This window comes from Harpia harpyja, chromosome 1 (genome assembly GCF_026419915.1).
Source record: "Harpia harpyja isolate bHarHar1 chromosome 1, bHarHar1 primary haplotype, whole genome shotgun sequence".
NCBI classification, from domain to species: domain Eukaryota; kingdom Metazoa; phylum Chordata; class Aves; order Accipitriformes; family Accipitridae; genus Harpia; species Harpia harpyja.
In genome coordinates this window covers 27,010,918-27,027,860 of record NC_068940.1, presented here as the reverse complement: position 1 = coordinate 27,027,860, position 16,943 = coordinate 27,010,918, and the positions used below count along the sequence as shown (strand labels likewise).

At 39.5% G+C, this 16,943-nt stretch overlaps 1 protein-coding gene across 1 annotated transcript in view; it reads right to left on the bottom strand.

Moving 5' to 3' along the window:
- Positions 1-206: 206 nt before the first annotated feature.
- The window catches only part of DAP (death associated protein), a 58,309-nt gene continuing 41,572 nt past the window's right edge, over positions 207-16,943 (bottom strand). The window contains exons 3-4 of the mRNA XM_052781679.1: positions 6,250-6,292; positions 207-3,068 (exon numbers count right to left, since the gene is read on the bottom strand). Of these exons, the coding sequence (XP_052637639.1) occupies positions 2,949-3,068; positions 6,250-6,292 (163 nt within the window). The 3' untranslated portion in view covers positions 207-2,948. The remainder of the gene's footprint in view (positions 3,069-6,249; positions 6,293-16,943) is intronic.

Below are 16,943 nucleotides of genomic sequence, written 5' to 3'. Positions count from 1 at the left end.
TTCTAGCTGGTAGCATCTATTTTTTATTTTAAATGAGACTGGACTATCTAAAACAGCTCATCCACTGCATCATAAAACTTCCTAATAAATTTCACTATCTATAAAACGTTGATTAGTCATGCAGCATACTGTAATAAGATCCCATAAACCCAACAAAACCGCACCCTGCTGATTTACTTTGTGCTTACAGAAAAAAGAGGCCAATATACAACTTCATGCTTTATTGTTGCATTATTGCCACATTGACAATTACAGAAAATTTCTTTTGCAATCATTTCAAGGTAACATCTGAACAGCTCCTGTGCTTGTATGTTATCGTAACATATTTTAAAAGCATCAATAACCATCAGTAGGCAATCCAGATCACCAGTTATGATTCTTTATTTTGGGCAAGGTAACGCTTTGGTAAGGACACCTATGTATAAACATAGATACCTCCCAACAATATACAATATGCTTTCATACAGAGACGTTTTCTAACCGTATAGGAATTCCTGCGCTCTAAAAGCCACTAAAGCTATCTTGAGAGTCATACTCCATTGTATAAAGTTACATATCCATCTAACTAATCAAAGACAAAATTCAGGTATTGTCTATATGTGCTGTATATATTGCATTAACAACCAGGAGCAGTAGTTCGTAATTCAAAAGCATCCATGTTCCTAACTTTTAGTATTAGAATGGAAATGTGGTGTTGCTTTCAGAAGCATTTCTACCAGCTACTACTAGAGACAGAGTAGAGGTACCCAGCCCCACCGAATTGTGTGCTTCTACGCTGAGGTACGTTTAGTTTTCCACTGCAGTCAATGGAGTCGAGAGTTGTCCAGCTCATCTTGAAAGACTTCCATTTGGTCAAAGACGCCGTACCTAAAGTCTACCAACTGTCTTGACTACATCACCATTGACTACAGCTGGAGTCTAGACACTACTTCAGACGTAGGCACAAGACCAGGAGAGCTCAGTCCCATCCAGCTCACTCTCCAGCCAGCAGCTACCAGTACCAAGGGACTGTGATGATCTGCTTCACTGCTGACGCAGCACACTGACAGCTACTGGCTGCACCATCAAGGAGATGCCACTGCTTTCTGTCCTGAATCTGCAAACGTTCCTGCCAACAAATTACCTCATGCAGATATTCCACGAGGCTCAACGATGCTACCCTCATGAATGAGTTACTCATGTGTGAACCACTTGTATGCTCATGAGCAGCTACAAACAAGGCCTCAGACGTACCGACATCAGAAACAGAAAGCCTATTTTAAAAATTATGCATATTCTAATACAGAATAATTCTTATAAACAATGCTTATTCCTTAAGGCAAGTACGGTTATCTAATTAAACTGACAATAAGGACTGCATACAAAGGTTGTACATCCTTCCTTAGGTGTAGAACAAATATATCCATGCATATCTTTTGCAAAACATCATTTCCATTTCAAGCCTATGAAGAGATGGAAATGCCAGGTCCCTCTCACCCCCATAAAGTGAGTTCTTCCATTTGTGAAATGGGCCATATTTCACATGAGTTTGTTGTTTTAAATCAGCTACTCAGGGAATGATTATTTCATCTGCAGAAATTTTAAAAAATACTATTTTTAAAACTCTCCTCACTGGTTTTCTATACTATTTGATTTTAAACATAAATGAACTACTAAAGCCCCAAGTGACCCTGAACTTTCACTGATTTGCCAGGGGAATGTTTGCAGCACTAGCTCCGGTACCCACTTTTTTGACGTTATTAGAAGTTTTATAAACCTAGAGAGTACTCAAGGCCATACCGTATTTATAGTCAGTTAAAAACAGAAGTACCCTCGAAAAATGTAGGTGGAATGTTTCGAAAATTACTTTCCTGGGTTTTACAGAGATGAGTTGCAGAAGGAAAATGATGGAGCTAAGTGACTTTGAACTGTGCAATCAAAAGATTTAATTATGTGGCCAAAACTAATCCGATTGCTCTATTTGAAAAGTAACTTTTTTATTCACTCATATCACTACTGTCCTTATTCACAGTAAGGCCACTAGGAAAAAATATGGTGTGTAACAGAGGTTGGGTCATAAAGTTAAACATATTTACTAATGGTATTTCTTAGTTTCAAACAGTGATCTCAAACTGTAAGTTAAAAAAGAAAACAGATTTTTCGCCAGTTTATTTTAAGTTCAATTCTGGAGGGTCCTGAGCTCCTTCAGCTTGTTATTGGAATTGAGAAATCACCACCTCATAAAAATACAGCCCACAGCGAGACCCATGAGATCACAAATCAGTTGCCTACAGCAGCAGTGTTCTTGTAACTCCAATTTCTTTCCCCTCTCCATACCCACAGATCTCCAAATGGAAGAACCTCAACAAGACTGTGTGAGTGCAAAGGGGTGTAAAGAAGATTCAGCCGGATCTCTGCCCACTTGAGAATGTTTTTGGGCCCTTTTATGATCTCACTAGTTGAAATCAGAGGGCACGGTCACTGGGGTGTAACACCGTAGCATACTGAAGATCTGCAAGGGTTCTACATAATCAGGACAACCACTGACTTCTGCCTCAACACACACGACAAACTCCCTCCAGATAGTAAAGGTACCAGTACAAAAGGGCTAGTCTTCCTTACCGGCTTAGCATAAAAACTACATTAACTATCTGCTATTGCGATGCCACAACTGAAAGTACAAGTTTTAAGCTCATTAATCATATCATTCATACTAAAGTTTTATCTTGGCAATAAGAAAATCTTATAAAAACCCACTCCTGATCAGCAAATACTTAATAGAGAATTTTCCATCTGGGGTAACAACTGAACAATGTCTTCATTCTTATTAACCTTTGAGAATTGAAGGAACAGCATATTATTTTAGAGGTCAACTTTATTGATTCGACAGTGTGAATCCTAAAGGGTTTTCACCTTCTCTTGAAAACTTATTCACTGACGGCAGTTTGGCTGAGATTTTGATGGAGAGCTCACTTGCGAGGCTGGTGGATGTGCTGTTTGACGTGTTGCGGGTGAGGAAGCTTTTCCACGGAAGGATGTGGTTTCTGATGAGCCACCTGAGCTGCAGCTGGAGGGAAGTCCTTATCACCCTGTTCAAAGAACACACCAGGAAAAATTTAAGAGATCTTAAAAGCGTACTTTCCCATCCAAGTGGATGTAAGTTTTTAGAAATGTGAAAAGCAGATGGAAAACAGTGTTGCACGTTACTCTGGTACACATCCTATCTCGCCATTCTTTTAGCCAACTTCAAAATTTCTCATACACAAGTTTCACTTCGTCCAAATTACACACACCATCCGAGAACACAGTATCTTAAAGGGATCAAAGGGAAAAAAAAAACCCAAACATTCCTATCTTCAGTGCTTAAAAGCTCCTCGTGCTAAGCCACTTTCACTGGCTCTGTATGGTCAGATCTCCTTGACCTGTTTGGTTTTCACAAAGCAACCAGAAAGAGGAGACTATTTTACAAATAAGGTAAGGCAGTGTGAAAAACTACCTGCACAAAAAACCCTACTGTAGGAATGCCAGTTCTGTAGGAAGAAAGGCAGGATCTAAAACTACTTTGGACTGAAATCTTAAGGGTGGCTGGCTTTTAAGTTTAACATGCTCTTTTAACCAGGTCTGCTAGTGTTAGTTCTCACGTGCTGCTGTTGGGCAGGCTCAGTTCGGGTGTAACCCTTAGGCCACCAGTTTACAACTGTCGTTTCTAGGGTCAGTCCCACGAGGTTTTCAAAAAGCAATGGGGAACAACTACTGCCAGTGCTCAGTGACAGGGGGAGGAGAACAGCACCACAACTTCCCTCTTTAGAAACTGGGACAAACATATCATAAGCCAGAAACTCCCTGCATTCCATCGGCTCATGGGGCGACAACCTTACACAGAGGTATTTTGTACAAAGCTGACATCTCAGATGGCCTGTTCCACACCTGACCCCATTTCGATCTACTCCAAATTCTTCCTTTTCTGTTCTAACTTTTTTTTTTTTTAATCTTGATAACTAGGTTAACTTTTTACGTTTTTTCACTTTTTTCTCTATTCCAAGTTGCTTCCAATTTTCAAAGATCTCCTCTTCTCAGACTTGACATTTCCTACTTTCTTTGGCCCTGATGCTGCTGTTTGCCTTTTCCATACCTCTCTGACCCCTCACACCTCGTTGTCTCAAACGGGTGATGTGAATGCAGCTCTTCTATGACTTGTGAGTACCGTAACGGTTGAGCAGATGACAGAGTCAGTCTGTAAACGTTAGCAGGAAATGCCTATCTTTGAATCGAAGCATCGTAGAATAATTCAGGTTGGAAAGGACCTCAGGATGTCTCTAGCCCAACCTCCTGCTCAAAGCAGAGCTAGCTTTGAGATCAGACCAACTTACTCAAGGTTTATTATCCAGTTTGGTCTTGAAAACCTCTAAGGACAGAGACTGAATAGCCCCTCCAGGCAACCTGCTCCATTGCCTGAATGTCCTCACAGTGAAAAGGTTTATTTTTTTATGTCTAGTCAGGCCCTTCCATTTCAATTTGTGTTTGTTTCTTGTCTGCCTGCCACGCACCACTCCAAACAGCCTGGCTCCATCTTCTTGATAACTTCCTTGTAGATGTGGGAAGGCTACTGTTAGGACCTCCCAAAACCATCTCTTCTCCATGCTAAACAAGACCTGTTCCCTCAGCCTCTCCTCCAGCTCCCTGAGCATCTTAGTGGCCCTCCACTGAACTCGCTCTGGTTTATCGACACCTTTCATACACCGGGGTGGCCGAAACTGGACGAACTATTCCATATGTGGTCTAAAGCCTGCTGAGCAGAGGGGGAGAATCCCTTCCTTCGATCTACCAGCTACTTCCCAGTTAATGTTGGCTTTCTTGCTGTCTTCCATGCAGCTGGTTCGTGTCCAGCTGCTGCCTGCCATTCTTCCAGCCTGTCCAGGTCCCTCTGAGTAGCAGCCCTGCCCTCAAACTTATTACCTGTTCCTCTCAGTTTGGTGCCACCCACAAACCTGATGAGGAGCCTTCTGTCTGATAAAGACATTAAACAGGACACGTCACAGTATATAAAGCTCTGCCTGACACCAATGAGAACTATTAAATACCAGGAATCTTGAAAATATAATTGAAAAATTATTCTGGGTTCAGAAAGGCATTGCTAGGTGTTGTTTATTACATAGAGAAGAAATTTTGATACATGTTTGGGAGCTATAAAGTCTCAGAAAATCATAGAACAATTTTGCTCTTCACAGGTTAATAAAAAAACCTGTAGCTGACAGCTTACTGAAGATAAGTATAGTACCCTATCAAGTAATTGATTAGCTAAAGAAGAGCTGAGTTACAAAATTAAGACAATAGTTTATTTCCATTTTGAATCTTTTGCACGCCTACTGAACTGGGGGCCTGTGTTTTTTATGTCTGAGATTTCCTAAGTCACTCATAAGAAAAATATCACTACCCTACAACTGTTAAAGTGCTATCAACATTACTAAACATTAATGCAGTAATTAGTTAGAAGTAATCAGGCATCTAAATGCCTAAATAGGTATCCACCTTGGTGCAGACGGAGGTCCAGGAAATACAGCAGTGCCTGTCTACTACCCTTACGGGCTAGGGAAAATGGCATCAGCTCGCTCTTTCCACCTACGTGACCTGACACAACCACAGCATCTTAGAGTAAACCACATTACACACCCCAGTGATCTAAGGCCATCACGGTAAAGGTACCCATCATGTAAAGCCACAATAAAAACCCTGTCACAACGCACAAGGCATGAATTACTGGTCATATGATTAATGGCTAGTTAATACTAATGATTTAGGTTATGGATTTGCAGGTCCTGCCTGCTGTTAAAATCCAGGGAGTAACACCTTGAATCCCAAGTACCTCAAGGCACATCTGGCAGCTGAAACACGTATCTTCAAACATGTCTCCTTACAGGCAGGAGTGTCGCTCCTCCTCACAGATCAAGCTATAGCAGCAGACTTAACATGCAACCGCTTTCAAAGGAAATGAATGCTGTAATATCTAGCTTAGATATGAAAAGAAGATCCAATAAACTTAAAGTGCTAAAATTCAAAGTAAAACGGTGGAAGTAATTTCAAGAAATAACTTCAATTTCACACAAAACCAAAAAGAATGCTCAAAGGGACTTAACACAAATATACAAAACACAAAGCCTCTTCTCATAAAAGAGGAATGGGAATGAAAAAGATTAATTTTGCTCTGATCAGTGATAATTCTGAAAAGCCATAATTTTTCTATGACTGAAAGAAATTTAATGATAATCTTACCCTAGCAATGACACCAGAGATGAAAACTGTTGGTTTAGGCGGGCTGAAAAAAATAAGAGGGATTATTTGTATAAATTATTTAGAAGGTAAAAATGAAAAATACATCACACATACAATGCAAAAAAGAGTGGCATTTCTGGCAATTAATGAATATTTCAAATAGACAAGACAAATTTCCTCTTCACATGACTATTGTCTTACTAGTACTTACTGCAGCCAAGAACAGACCTGTAGGTTTTGGCTGCTATTACTTCACATTAATTGTGACACAGCAGTAAAAGGCTAGTCCAACAACACTCTGTTCCTTACTTAAGGCTGAGAGTCTTTGTTTGTTTGCATTGGTTTCTTAATCCTCAAATTTTATATATAAGCTGCCAGCAGTACTTTAGGCTTAGTATATTTGTATTGCAACAATGAAAACTGTAGTTGGACTAAACTTACTGCTGTGATGGAGAATAAAATAAAATTCAAGTTTATATCTGTCAATCAAATGGATTAAGATTCTGAGCCTCAGAAAAAACAACACCCAGTACTTTAAATCATAGATTTTCAAGCAGATACTTATCTACTCTATTACATAGAAGGAGAATCATGTCTGCAATAAAACAGATGTTAAAAAACATAAAGCAAAGGCTGCCTTGCTTTTTCACTTGCAGCCCTCCCTCCATGCCAACAGGAACAGACTCTCCACAGGTAGAATTTGACTCTGAAGCTTGGTCAGCACGAGCAACCAGTTTCCCTGGGCCACCCATCTACTGAGCTGACCACCTCTACACGGAGACCAAAGCGCAGCCACGGCTACCAGCTCATCCCTGGTGGTGGGCATTGCCACAGTGCCTAAATTATGACTAGTCAGCCACTTCAGTGGTCTCCTGGGCAAGGAAAACCATAAATCTGCACGGAGTCTGCAGAATGATGGAGACCAGGAGCTCCAGAAAATCTCCACAATAGAGGTAATACTTCTGTGAGAAAACCATGTAACCTGGGGCATTGCAAAGGGAAGGAGAGCGCGGAGGTGAAGTTGTGCCTCCCTCTGAGCATGTCCATAACCAAGGACTGGGAGCAGGTGGGTCATTACCTTGGACCACAAGAAGGGTCCCTACCCTGTGAGATTATGGCTGATGAGGTTGGAACAACACAAAGCAAACACAAATCAAGTGATTTATTAGAGGAATGATACTGATTATTACGATGCATTTTACAACTACACAGCTTGTAAAGATTTATTAATATGATGTTATATGAAGTTAAGGTAACAAGCAGCACAGTATTACAACTTGATATAATGGTCTAATAAATATTACCTAAGCCCTGTTTAAGTCACGGTATTGCTACACAGTCTCTGAACACCCTAGTTATTTAACAAGCCTCATCATCCCTTCTAGAAATTTTTAAAAAGTCAGAAAGAGAAAGACAGGATTAGAAAAAAGGGAGAAAGGAAGGAAGTTCTGCTCTAAAATACCTCCATTTAAGAGTACCAGTGATATTTCCTGCAGTAAGAAAGCATATTTTGATAACTATATTAGACTTCTTCAATCTCATTTTCTGTTAGTACAAACTAGTAGCAAGCAAAGATCAATAGCAAAACACTCTCATTTTATTCTAATTGTACTAAGCCAATTAGTATGTTACAGCCTCCACGAGATTTCCTGGATGCCGAGTAACAAATAACTCTGACACAACACAGATGTACTGCAGTGGCTCAAGGTACCATTCATAAACAAACACCATGACATTATAAAGGAAATGAACAGTAAATGGAAAAAAAATGTGTGGCAAGTTACTCTTCAACTATACATGGAATCTGGCTTTAGTAACACTCAGAGAAACAATTATTTGTTTGACATTGCATTATTAACAATATTGGAGAGTGAGAAATTCAAATCAGATGGATTTTTTTCCTTATATTCTTACCATGACCTTTCAGTGTTCACTATTCTTGGATGATGCATGAAATTCAGATCAACATTTCCCAAAAAGAGCACGTATTTACCGAACGTGCTACGGCTTGTCTGCCCACCACTACACTGTATTATCTGCTGTGTGTTTCATACTTCTTGCTTTAAAAACAAGTGAAATGCTCCATTGTTTTGGCCAAAAATGACAACCGGAAGGAATCTCTTGCATAACGGTTGTTTCAAACACAGCTTTTCCCGCTGCAAATTGCAAAATCTTCTCAGAAACCCTGGTCTCTTGTTTGAAATGTCATGCTATTAATATTCAAAGGACCCAAACTTGCAAGTGCTAAGTTCCCCAGGTACACAATAGAGCTGGACAGAGTTAGAATATTTGGTACATTTCCGTACTTATTTTTACTTAGTTGTATGTTCTTTTGTCTAAGGAATTAGGCTGAAGATCCTATAAAGATCATTTTCATATTCAGTTGAGCTAAAATCCAGTCTGAGGTTTATGTTTCAGGTAGTACCGCAGAAGCAGCTAGCCTATCTTTATAAGGAAGACACAAATCAGCAATACCACCTTCCTGGTAAAAACTATATCCTTCAGATATAAAGCATTTATCTTGAACTCTGTCATGAAATAACGTATTTACCCTTGTTTATATGCAATTGTTCTGTGACTGTCTTCTTTAGCTGCATTGTCTTAGAAACAGGACACGAATTAGGACTATCCCACGGGTACGTGGTAGGCACTGAAACACCTCACACTAACTTGCCTAGGGTTCATGTGGAACATTGGAGGATAGCACAGGGCAATTCACTGACACATAGGGAGCAACCTAATGGGAAATCAGAGTTGCAAGAATATATCTACACCCAGATGCAGCTGGAACAGATTTGTCCTTGACTTCCACCCTTCTTTGTAATTTCCGTGGATTTTTGACCGGACTCTTCTCACTTTACTCTAGATTTCCAACTTTGAAAATGGAAGAACTGATGGGAATGCTGACCTGGCTTCCAGCTCAAGCACCTCTACCCTCCAGCCACAAAGATCTTTTACAGAAATCCTGGCATTCATTTCTGGCTGACCCAAAGTTCCCACACTCGGCTGTGGGCACACACTGTAATGAGGCTTCACCTCTCTGCTTAACTGATTTACAAAGGCAAAATGCTTCACTCCTACGGAAGACACACCAGCCTATTAGGAAGCTCATTTTCATGCATTAATTATTCCCCAGCAGGGAAAAAGACAGAAAGCTGGCCAGAAATGCGAATGATTGAGTGTGTCTGTATTTATGTTCTATGTTAAAGCCACTGGCTTTCCCCCCATTTTTACTAGATGACATTGTCCCAGAGAATATCTTTACAAATTTAATATTATCAGTTATCTTTGATGATCTATAGAACCAGAATCAGGCCAGAGCATATATAATCACACATCTATACTAATGAAGAATTCAACATATCAGAGAAAGGCCTGGATAATCAGTCACTGATTCACGCTTTAATTTCATTCTTAATGAGAGAAATCTTTCTACAGATGAATTTCTTCGCAATAAATTCAGTCTCTCCTGCCAGACTCCCAAACTATTGGCTTTTGTGGACCCATATTAGCTGCCAGGACCATAACTCCGTAATTGCGCTCTGGGACATCTACTGGGACTGCAGTGTTGCAACATCACTCATTATCTTTCCCAAGAACCTACCGAAAATAGAAACAAAAATGGGAGAATATGTGCAGGCTATCATCGCTACATTTGTAAAACACTTTCAAGTGCTTTAAATTCTATTGGTGTTTCATGCAAAGCACAACCTACATTTCCAGTATTTTGTAAGCTGTGATGGTTGCTTTGAGGATATACTTAATCTGATAGAAATCGGCTTGACAGATGTTGTTTTGAAGATGCAGCATTCCTTTGTCTCGCCGTTGGTAAACAAGAAAGCAAAAAAATTACTTTCTGACAAAAACCGATTTTGTTTATACGTGTATGTGCTTTACAGCTACTTAATGCACACATTTATTTAAAGTTAAACGATAGCCATAGCCGATATTGTGTAAGGAATACAATGGCAAGCTTGCCAAGACTGCCTAGTGTGTGTGCCAATACTTTCACAGCAAATCCTTATTTTATTATAACATATGGAGAAAAAGAACACATCTGTTAAGATCTGAGTGTTCAAAGAACTTACCCTGATTTTACATGTGCAGTGCTGCTAAGAACTGCACCTGTTTAACATCAGACTCTCTACTGGATTCATTTATCCCAATTGTAATCAAATAAAATAAAGATTTCTATTATTTCATAATACTTAGCTTAAATAAGATCTTTATCTGACATTGCAAGTAAATCACAAAGAAAACGGAATACTTGAAAAGATCATTAACTAGATGAAATGAGGCATTAACATTAATAATACTAAAATCTTATGCCTTCACCTTAGAGGGATTAGTTGAACTGAAGTCTGACAGACATACTGTAAAGACCAACACAGCAACATCGGAATTACTGTGAAATTTCCTACAGGCCACAGAACATACATATGGAAGATGAGTATTTATCCAACTGCGTTTAAAACAGAGAAACTGAACAAATTAGTTTTCTAAGTTAACAGGGAATTTTATAGCTATTAACTATCTATATATGCAGTCTATGTGCACACACACGTGCAGAGGCTATGCATGTATACATATATAGATTACACAGATTCACAGCTGTTTAAGAGCGGTCCCAAATGCAGGAAAGAGTGTAGCACGTTCCCACAGGTGCACAGGGGATGAACGCTTGCAGCCACTCTCCTGTTTGCAGCACCTGAATTGCCTACCGCACCATTACCTGATGGGATGGATCGGAATCTGATGCCAATGTCCAATGGCAGGTTGAATGGCAGATCCGATCTGGAGGAAGGACTATAAGCATCGCTCACAGTGCGATCCAAACCAAAAGCTTACGCTTAGCTTACCAGGAAATACAACGACGCATATGTATCATTCCTTTCCACGTGAGCTATAAAAGCTCCTGAAAAGGGAAATGGGTCTTCCTGCAGCCAGCCGGTATAGAAGGCTAGTGCTCCATGTTCACTGGTGATCAGAAAAATCAAAACAACATGCTAAGACAAATAAAGAATGAGAAAAAGCAATGGTAAAAATAGTACCTCACTGTATACCTCATTTAAAATACTGTATTCAGTCCAGGAACACCGTAAGTAAAGAATTAGAGCAGAAACAAAGGTAGAAAAAATAGCCGAGAGAGCATGAAGAACCTTCTGTATGAGGCAAGAGCTAAGAACTATTTACATGCAGTATACAAAAGAGGGGAGAATACTGTTCCCATTTACTTTCTCTATAGTGTAAGTAGAAAGTGACACTTGAAGAAAGCAGAAGACATACATTTAAAACTAATAATAGCAGATACCTTTAAAATACCAGAGAATTAAATGCAGAACCTCCTGAAAATAAGGCAACATCAAGATCAAGACTTTAGTGAGATTCAGAACCAGAATTAGACATTTATATGACACAAACCCATTCACATCAGTTAGGATAGAAATGTGTAAAAGTTATATGAATGCTGATGTTCCAGGGCTCCAGTTATCCTTGAACTGATCAGGACCACAAAGAAATCTCTTCTGTGCAGAAGTTAAACTTTGATATGTCATTACCCTTTCTGCCTTCAATTAAATATCATAAGAGATTATTTTCCCAATACATCTGATTCATTCAAAATTCACCTCCATACTATAAATCAGGGTATGAGCACAGTCTCAAGATTCCCATTATGCCAACATTTAAAATGGGTTAGCCTACTTTAAAAAGGAAAGAACTGCAGAGATGCAAGGCTTTTGTTAGGCTAGAAGATTTTTTTTGTCAAAATAGGTAAAAAAAAGTTAACATTATGGGAATGATTCATATTTGTCTTTTCCTACTCGTGGGAATTAATGATGTATCTTAGTGCTGGTGATCACCTTTTGCTGTTTAAGTGGGTCTGGCAAACAGACACATGAAATATATAAGTAACAGCATGAGGTGTTTTTCAAAGACTTAGGAACCACAAATCATGTCATAATTTTTAACTACCAAAGAGTAACGGTGGAGTATGTAATTCAGTGTTTCCTTCTTTTAATCGAATAATCCAGTGGCGTGTACTGCGACTCTTAGTTGGCCTCTAGCTGCGGAAAGCAAAGGAGAAATTTCCACGACAGGGTGTGAACCAAAGAGGTGCCTAGGCAGAACACGGAGCTGCGCCCAACTCCCCGAACGACCAGGCAAAGGCAGCGTGCAGACAGCACGCCCCTTGCCCCTCCAGCACCCCGAAACAGCAGGGACTTGAAAAATGAGCAGAACCTTCTACTGAGCAGCTTTCCCTTTATTTCCTTGCTCATTTCCAATAAACATATCACTCACTCTCATTAACAAGTTGCTTAGGCAAGCAAAATGAAAAATATATATGAAATAGCATGATCTGCAGTTACCCACTGTTCCCCAACCTGTTCCCTAATTAGAGCAAGTTTTGCTATTTTCTGCCTTGTCCTGGAATGATATTCACTCCATGAACAGAAAGTTCTCCAAATATTCTGAGCAGAATTTCATCTTCAGTCAACAAAACTTCAGACTTTAATCCTACCCTTATCTTTCTGGAATTAAAAGCATTTTGGCCAGTTGTTCGAACCATCCAGCTTAATCTCCAAGGTTGCTTAGGAATTCATGTTTTCTGGTTATGAAACATGAAAGCTAGCTAGTCTTGGTTTCAGTCTAATGCCTCCTTAAAGATGTCCAGATACTTCTTTATAGGGGTGCTTATCTGAATTTACATAGTTGCCTTTGATTTTGGCATTGTCTGTGAAAATACATTCCAAGATGATTAGAAACACACCAAGATGATTAAAACCACATTTCTCAGCAACAGAGTAAATAAAACTAACAAGCACACTGCTCATCAGCTTGCCTGAAATACTTTCCCATCGGTTATAATACTTCTGGTTATTAATTTTCTGGACAGAAAAGTAATAATTAGTCTGACTGACTACCATAGGGAAATATTCTAGCTGATTGCATGGGGACATACAGTAGCTGACATTCTATGATAATTTATCCTGTTGAGGTCATTTATTTATCTGCTATAGTTTTCCAACCTTTAAGATCACCCACAGGATGGCACTGTTGAACCTGTATCGTGTACAGTAAGTAAGGAACAACCTCAAAAAAATCCAGGTGCTGCGGCAAATACTGAAACAAGTAAAAAGCAATACTTCCCCTTGATGCCAAATCTTGACAAAATGCAGTATGTATATACACACACGCACACAAATTCATACACAAACCTACAGACATTACTTTTGGAAAACAATTTTTATGTCACTATGTATTAGTCTGTGCCCCGATATACCCATGAGACAGCTTCCACTCTGCTAAATTGTTCCTCTTCTTATGAAGACAAAATTAATGCAAGTTTGAAGGAAGAACTCAATGCCCTATCAGTAAATTTTAATGACTATTTGTTTTGCTATTCACATACAAGCAAATTGGGCATCCTGATCTTTTAATGAGGTGGTAAATCACTGGCCATTATATTTAATAGCAACTGATTGACATTCATTGTTCTCACACTCACTGTCAAGGTATTGCAGCATATGGCCTGATTAATCTCACCGGCCTCTCATTCATCTTTGTTTTTAGTACATGTGTTAGCCATAAAAGAAAATTATTTAAGAAAGATATCCACCATCTCTTATCTGTATTGTTGTACATGACACTGCTATCGGAGAATAAATTTCTCTTTCATGCCTTCTTCTGATCACAAAATGAAGATTTATGTATTTCACCTTTTCTGTAGACTCAGAGGATTTACAACTGCTGGTTCATTTATTAGGGTTCAACCCTGTTATTGCAGTATCTACATTAGCTCTTAGTGAACATCAATGACAAACTTCTCACAGGCAGTGACTGCAGCGCTAGCCCACTTACTTAATATCCATAGCAACTTAACTGTGGAAAAATGAGCGCTACGAAAACCGACATAAAGCAAGCAGTACTTAAATGGTGACACAACTCAAAGGAAACTCTAAAATAAGGAATGAAGTAGGGTAGACTTCAAGCATTTGCAAAACGGCCAGCAAAGACCATGGAGCAAAGGGGGGAGAGTTCAAGTGCTGAGGTATATCCCCGTGCCTGTTCCCATGACAGTAACACACTTCCAAACCAAGACTATCATGACCGTGGGCCTGCACTGCGGTGTCTCAGCTACAGAGACACATCAGCCAGTTGCAGCACTGCTGTAGCTCCTCCATCTCCCAGCAGATGAAAGATGGAGTGGAACTGGAAAAGCAGTATGACACTGTACTAGAAATACATCATGTCAGTGCAATGAAGGAGACACAGAAGGTAGAAGCTAATGAGAAGCTGAAAATCTTCTTACTCATGCCCGGGTGAATCTGTGTTTGTCTCGGAGACACACAGCAGTGGCCCAGAATTTCCCAACCTTTCCTGTTAGAGTTCGTACCTGGATCTTGCTTTCTGATGTCTCAAGCCATTAATCATTCCGTAGATGCGCACCTTTCACTTTCCTACTGCTTTGAACAATTGCAATATTGTTTCTTGTTACCCCAAACTACACTGCAGACACAAAGTCAAATGTGCATGCATGTGTCTGCACGTGCACAAATACCACATCATCTTCCACAGCCACAACACTGTTGTGAGGAGTCTTCTCAACCCAATTTTACACCACGCATTCTGTGTGGTTTCCATTCTGCAGTCGCACCCTACTGTAACGTGACACTCTCCAAAGCAAATGCAGGCTGAAATCAGCCTTTTTTCACTTCTGTGGCTGTTCACAGCTCCACCCACAGCAGAACAGACCATGATGAAGTTCTTGCCCATTTCAACAGGCCATTCCTGGGAAGGCTCTGAGCACGATAAAGGGTGTTGTGGAAGGTCATGAAGACACTCTGATAGTATCAGATCCTATGCTGAAGATTGTGTGAACTGGCTGCATTGGCCAGGAACTTGCTTTAGTTCAAACCCTGCCAAAGTTATCGACAATTCTCCCTGTTCTCTGGTGGCAATTGGCATTTCTAGAGGCATAAATCTTGTCATAGGAGTAAGAGATGAGTAAATCCTGGAACCTGGAATTCTTCTTAATTCAGACATAGAAAACAAAGAAAACATTCTTTCAGTATGCAATCTTGTTATTTAGAGGTCATAAAGGAGGACCAGAAGACAGAATTAAAACATGTTTTCAACTTAACAGTTTACTTCTAATAGTAAGAAGCCCCTTAATCCCTAATAAACTCAGCCCAGCTAGGTTTTTAATGGGACAAAAGACAAGGAACAAAGTTCTCTAAAAGGGATTCAGACACAAGTGTGTCTTTGTTTAAATGAACTTGGAGAAATTTAATTCCTCCACAGAGAAACTGACCTCCGTTGACCTGAGAGGAAGCAACCGCTTCATTCCTCTACTACCATTACTACACCCGCTGCTGAGCTGTGGTGGTCAGAAAGGCAGCATCTTCATTTTCCATCTAGAAACATCCAGTCACTTGAACAACCAGAAGAGGCTGTTTCTTCCTTCCAGATTTACCTTAAGGGTTTCATCTAGAAGGTCAACATCAGGTATTACGACAATCAGCTGCAAAACTTCCACTGTCAATGGGACTGGCACTTGGTACCAAGAAAATACACAGAAAATGTCCTTGAAGAAATTAATAGCAATGGGATTGAAAGCATTACAGTCTGAAGGAGTTCAAGAAGAGTTCTTAGATGGTAAGCTTTCACTCCGTGTGAAATAAACATCTAGCTTTTTAAAGTGATAATAAATGCCATGACAATGCAAATGGGTAACTGATCAATGCGCTGTTAAATCTGAATATAGTTCTATAGTAGTACCCGTTCAACTACAAACTCCTGAATGTCAATACCACTAGTGATTTTTCTGTTAATCTAACAAAGACTGCTAATTTCCTAGTTCAGTCTGTTAGATCTGTCACATCCTGGTGCTCCATTTGTTTGAAAGGCTTTTAATTGCTTTAATAACAGCTAAAGCAGTTCATTTCCTTAAAGTACTATAGCACCTGCAAGATGGCAGCTAACCGCTTGGCAACATCACCTTCTACCATACAGAACAGGGTTAGATTACATTTTTTCTGTTTGTGATGCACATGTAGCTTTGCTTCTTCACTTGCTTCTACAGGACAACTAGATCAGTCTCCCTGAGGAATGAAAACAAAACAAGCATACACAGCCTCAGCTGAGTTTACATTTCTTAAACAGCAGCAATGCTGTTGGTAGTTTATACTGGTAGTTTGTACCAGTATTTTATGCTGGTCATTTCCATGCTGAGCACAACAGAGAAGAAAAAGACACTAAAAATGACTCATTTTACTTTATCCACTACCTGGTGGCACAGTTGAGGCTAGAGTGCTGTCTAAAGTTATGTTTCTGTAGTTCTAGCTGAAGGGTGTCCTCAGCAAGAACACAGTTTTTCCGAACAACTGCCAAGTGGTAGTACCTCTGGCCACTGTCTGGTGTTATAACAAGTGACAATATAATAATAGGAGTTGACTTAAGAAATCATTAGCCTACTCACCTCTGAAATCAGGGACAATGGGTGTAAGTAAAATGTACTACTTATTTCGAAAATAAAGCGTACGTATCTAAGTATCAATTTAGGTTGGATTAACAAAAAAGAATTTTTTTCTAAAGATTCCTTGATTCCTCTGTATGCTTCAAAAAGCCATTTCTGTCATCCTTTGTGTACTTTGAGATATAAACATTTTAATTAATAGCTTTTTATTTGCTAA